This window comes from Penaeus japonicus, unplaced genomic scaffold (assembly GCF_977035675.1).
Source record: "Penaeus japonicus unplaced genomic scaffold, GWHDUDI00000001_assembly GWHDUDI00000030, whole genome shotgun sequence".
Classification (NCBI taxonomy): Eukaryota; Metazoa; Arthropoda; class Malacostraca; order Decapoda; family Penaeidae; genus Penaeus; species Penaeus japonicus.
Window position 1 is genome coordinate 34,961,958 of NW_028234432.1, and position 5,000 is coordinate 34,966,957.

General features: G+C 31.8%; 1 protein-coding gene across 3 annotated transcripts in view; it reads right to left on the reverse strand.

Moving 5' to 3' along the window:
- Positions 1 to 5,000, reverse strand: part of LOC122264075 (prolyl 3-hydroxylase 1) — a 23,576-nt gene that overhangs the window by 283 nt on the left and 18,293 nt on the right. For 2 of the 3 annotated variants that reach the window (XM_043032776.2, XM_086555304.1), the window contains exons 7-12: positions 4,966 to 5,000; positions 3,023 to 3,118; positions 2,139 to 2,289; positions 1,769 to 1,889; positions 930 to 1,008; positions 1 to 761 (exon numbers count right to left, since the gene is read on the reverse strand). The exon at positions 1 to 761 is cut by the window's left edge and continues 283 nt beyond it; the exon at positions 4,966 to 5,000 is cut by the window's right edge. In XM_043032776.2, coding sequence (XP_042888710.2) covers positions 567 to 761; positions 930 to 1,008; positions 1,769 to 1,889; positions 2,139 to 2,289; positions 3,023 to 3,118; positions 4,966 to 5,000 — 677 coding nt within the window. In that variant the 3' untranslated portion in view covers positions 1 to 566. The remainder of the gene's footprint in view (positions 762 to 929; positions 1,009 to 1,768; positions 1,890 to 2,138; positions 2,290 to 3,022; positions 3,119 to 4,965) is intronic. The other variant, XM_043032775.2, reaches the window with a different exon arrangement.

The window sequence follows — 5,000 nt, forward strand, 5'->3', positions numbered from 1 at the left end:
AGTTTTTTTTTAAGTATTTGGTAAGTTGCTTATTTATAATATTCTTAACTTCTACAAAAAATAAAATATATCTATATACTTTAATTGTAAGAACCCTAAAATAAAACAAAACAAAAAATCCTTACATGCTATAGAAAATATATATATATATATATATATACTTAAAATTTAACAGGACACACAAAAAAAGAAAAAAAAACTAATGTGGGGAATAGCTTTTTACATTCATTACTTTTTGAATGGCTATTTTCTGGTAGTAGTCTGTAATGATACAATATATCTGTATTAACTTTTATAACTTTACAGTTTACTATGTCTAATCCAGACAAACACTTTATAACAAAGAATTAGATCTTACGTTCGTTGTAATATCTCAAGGTATCTTCCCACATTAACTTCTTCCACGAGACAATATCAGACAGTGTGATATATCTTAAATACTATATCATGTGACATGAGAATGGGAAAAAAAAGTAATAATAATAATCATATCAAATATTTCAATAATAATATCCTTTGGAACATTATTAAGTACAACAAAATTGGCACTGTTATTCAATTTTGAATCAGATTTCCCCATTCTGCAGTTTACGTAACAGTGTTTCTGCCACTATACGCTCGACTTCCTTGTACCGTTTGTCATGAGTGAACCACATGCCAATCGCACATCGACTCCCTTCATGAACAGGTAGAACACCATGTGGGTTTTCAGGACCGGCCGAAAATCCAACCATTCGTCCACACCTGGGTTTGATTTTGCTCTGAGAGGAATTTGGGATAAGTTATAGTTTTAGAAATTTCACTTATATGATTTGATATTCACTTTTTTTAATGTATGTCTTAGCTTCCATTATAATCTAAGTAAAGTTGTGGTTCGACAAATCATAACATTATTATTAATATCTGACTGCATCATATTCTGAACTTACTTCATACGATGATCCTGTTCTATCGTGAGTGAATATGAACTCTCCGCCTTCAAATTCTTGGTTCAGGTACAAAATAGCACTGAAAGTTTAATTACAAATAAAAACAATTTTGAAGAAGTAGTTTATAAAGTCTATTACAGGTAAAATTCAAGTATACAGAAGGCTTGGAAATAATGTATAGAAATATGAAATAAAATTATCCTTCATCCAGACAGCTGTGTATAAATCAAGCAAGGTTCACTGACATGTCCAAGAAGAGAACCAAAGAGAATATCAAAAAAAAAAAAAAAAAAAAGAGAGAGAGAGAGAGAGAGAGAGAGAGAGAGAGAGAGAGAGAGAGAGAGAGAGAGAGAGAGAGAGAGAGAGAGAGAGAGAGAGAGAGAGAGAGAGAGAAAGGAATATGTTCCAAAAATCAACAACTATATTCTGACTAAAAAGTACTTTAAAAAACAACAAAAATAGTATATTTCCAAATGAAGTGAGTATATTCTGAAAAAAAGTGTATACCATAAAATTAATTAGTATATTATGAACAATTGAGAAAAGACTATATCACGAAAATAGGAAAACTGGAGAAAAAATTATGAAGAATAAAGAAAGACGAAAAGGGGCAAATAGGGTAAAATAAATAATCAGACAAGTTGCATCAGTCAAAAATTTGATAAAGTTAAAAATTAGGTTAAATAAATAGGAAATCCATGCAAGCTACAGCAAGTTTATTATATCATCCTCAATATTGTTACTGAATAAATTTGGAAACTCCTGTATTATTGCATTCACTGTAGAAAGTATTATAAAAATTTGTCTTTTGAAGGAAATAATAAAAAAAACAGACTAACCTGTAATCTCTGAAGACATAGGCAGGAGGAACTCGTAGGCAATTTCCATCATTTTGCAGGATACAATTATCAACATGAACTTCATGGCTTAGGTCTAAGGATGATCTATTGGCAGCTTTTTCTAGGAATTGAGAAAAAAGGTGAAAAGGAAAGGAGAAAAGGAGAGGAAATTTGATTAGACAGAGAAATTATACTTATAGACATTTCACTGTGCAAGAGTCACATTCCTTAATACTGGCTATTAATCCCATAGAAAATAAAAAAAATAAAAATAAAAACAAAATAAATGAATGAATAAAAGTAAACAAATGGATAAACAGTATCAATAATAGTAATTACAACAATAACAAATAGGGAGTGAATGCATTACCTGGCCTGGCTGTACGACACACCAAATGCGTAAAAGAAAAATAGAGAGGATCCAAGAGATTAAAATAGCGCTCCAAGTAGTCTCGGCAGTGGTTTGTCACGTCCAGAATTAACTCCAGGACTTCCTTGGCAATTAGATTTGCATGGACCATCTGTATCAAAAATGGATGAAAAAATGGGAAGAAAGGTTGATAGTAGTGAGAGACGGCTCTTTCTAACATGAAATGAATATCATGGGAGGATTTAAAGCTTAGTTATTATCCTTATTGTTTTCTCTAAATGGGTGCAGAGCAAACACATAATCACATGATAAGCAGCACATATATGCACTTAAATCTATGAAAATCAAACTCACATCACATTCAAAGTAACCAAAATTGTAAAAATTACCAAGACTGTAGAGGAAAATTGTATGGAAATATGAAAATGAATAATGACTCTTAACATCGCTGTGCAAACCCATTTGCATGCCTAATGAGTGAGTAAAGCAAAAGGCAAACTTTAGGTTATAAGACTGATGCAAGATGATAGTGGCAAGAAGTACTCTCTCTCTCTCTCTCTCTCTCTCTCTCTCTCTCTCTCTCTCTCTCTCTCTCTCTCTCTCTCTCTCTCTCTCTCTCTCTCTCTCTCTCTCTCTCTCTCTCTCTCTCTCTCTCTCTCTCTCTCTCTCTCTCTCTCTCTTCTTTCCTTCCTACCATCCTTCCTTCCTCCCAGTCCTTTTTCCCTCTCTTTCTCTGTCCCTCCCTTCTTTTCTTTTCTTCTCCTTCTCTCTCTCTTCCTCATCAAACTTCCTCCTATAAAGCATTCATACACATTTAGACAAGAAGTAGATAAGAAAGAAAAAAAAAAAGAACAAATCTCAAGAAGAGAGAACATTAAGTTTACCAAGCCAGTTCTTCCTAATGTCACTCCCTGGAAATTCTCTGCTGCTGTGTGAGGAGATGTACTTTTTTTGTATCCATCTCCTTCCACAGAAGTCATCTGTTAAAGGAATATGTAGTTAAGAATAGGATTTATGAGAATATTTGCAACATAATGCTTATATGGAATGATATGTAATAATAAAATATCTTTATGGTATATATATATATATATATATATATATTATTATATATATATATATATATATATATATATATATATATTTATATTTTTATTTTTTTTTTTTTTTTTTTTTTTTTTTTTACCCCAATCATGACGGAGCTGATATTTGCCTAATTTCATCTACCCTATTCTAAAAAGTGACAGAAAATTACTGTGCTTATTTATTTACTCTTTTATAAAGTCAAGAATGTGTATATACATTGTGCATACATATTGAAACTTCTTGACATAATTGGACGTAATCTGCCGTGTGGGAAATATTCTGATGATGTAATTTGACATCATCCATCATGAATGGGTTACAGATATAAGCATGCATAATCTTGATCTTAAGATTAAAACCTTTGTCTTGTATAAACACGGAGTACATTAGCTTCAAGTTGCCTTAATTCTATCTTTACCTGCATTCTTAATAAACAAATGCCAAAGGATATGAAAAATTATTTTCACTGTCAATCCTAATACCTTGCCTGTTCTGGGAGAAATTTTCCAAGCAGTTTTAATTGTAATGATGTTTATTGGTGATGTTAATATCAATAACCAAGTAAAACTATTTGGTGGATGGTAATTATATATCTGTTTTGTTATTATAAATGCAGCAATATTGTTTTCTAAAAGAAATGAAAAAGAAATGCACTACAGATCATAAGTAATTATATATATATTATATATATATATATATATATATATATATATATATATATATATATATATATATATTTATATATATATATATATCTTATCATGACTTTAGTTCAATTATAAAGCCAAATCAAATATATTTTCATTTATTTATTGTTTGAATAAAACATCTGGGATCATTTTGACATATACCAGCAATGAGGGATTCAACTTGTCTTCAATAATTTTTCCTTATTATTCATACATATACAGATAGATACTATTCATACACTTAAATGGAAAGAACTATTTAAAGGAACAGCATAACTACTGAAAATAATGTTTGAATGTGTGAGTAGGCTTGTAATTGCAATAGCCTATTCCTCCTATTTTGGACTGATCCTCAAACCATGCCACCTGTGAAGCACCCCAGATGGGTTTTATTTCAGAGTAAGGGAACTTTTCTCTCAATGTTTTGTGACTTTTCCTATCTTGAGAGGCTTATAGGAGCCATCTGACAGTGTCAATTAATGTTGTAGTAAATTATTATTGCAATACAGGATCTCTGTCAGCTCATTATTTTATTCATACTAGGTATTTCAAAAGTATTTCAGTTTTATGGGAAGACAAAAAGAACAAAAATGCATGTACTTTCAGGGGCAAATTGCAGACTATACACATGGCCTAGGTCACCTTCCTCTTCTCTTGCATTGCCAGTACTTTAGAGTCTGAGGTCGGCATCTTGCTGTGTGTCACCACTCTCTGATGACACTGCTTGATATAGACAATGGATGGGTGCTCTTGAAGTGCTATCTATTTTAAACTAACTGTATTTTGGTACATCTTACAGCAAATCTAGTAATTATAATTGCTACTGGCATCATCAGTCACTGAAGCGTTATTACTTATGATATATTAGAGAAACAGTGATACACTCTCCCCTAACGTCAAATATGCTTTGGTGATTATCGGCACTTACGTCATCTAGCTGTTGTCAGGACAAAATCTCATTTGATATGTATGTCATGCCACCCATCTGATTAATCTAAATTTTTAAACACACACACACACACACACACACACACACACACACGCAGTCCTACCTTGGTGAGCTCTGTGAGAATGTGGCACTCTGACG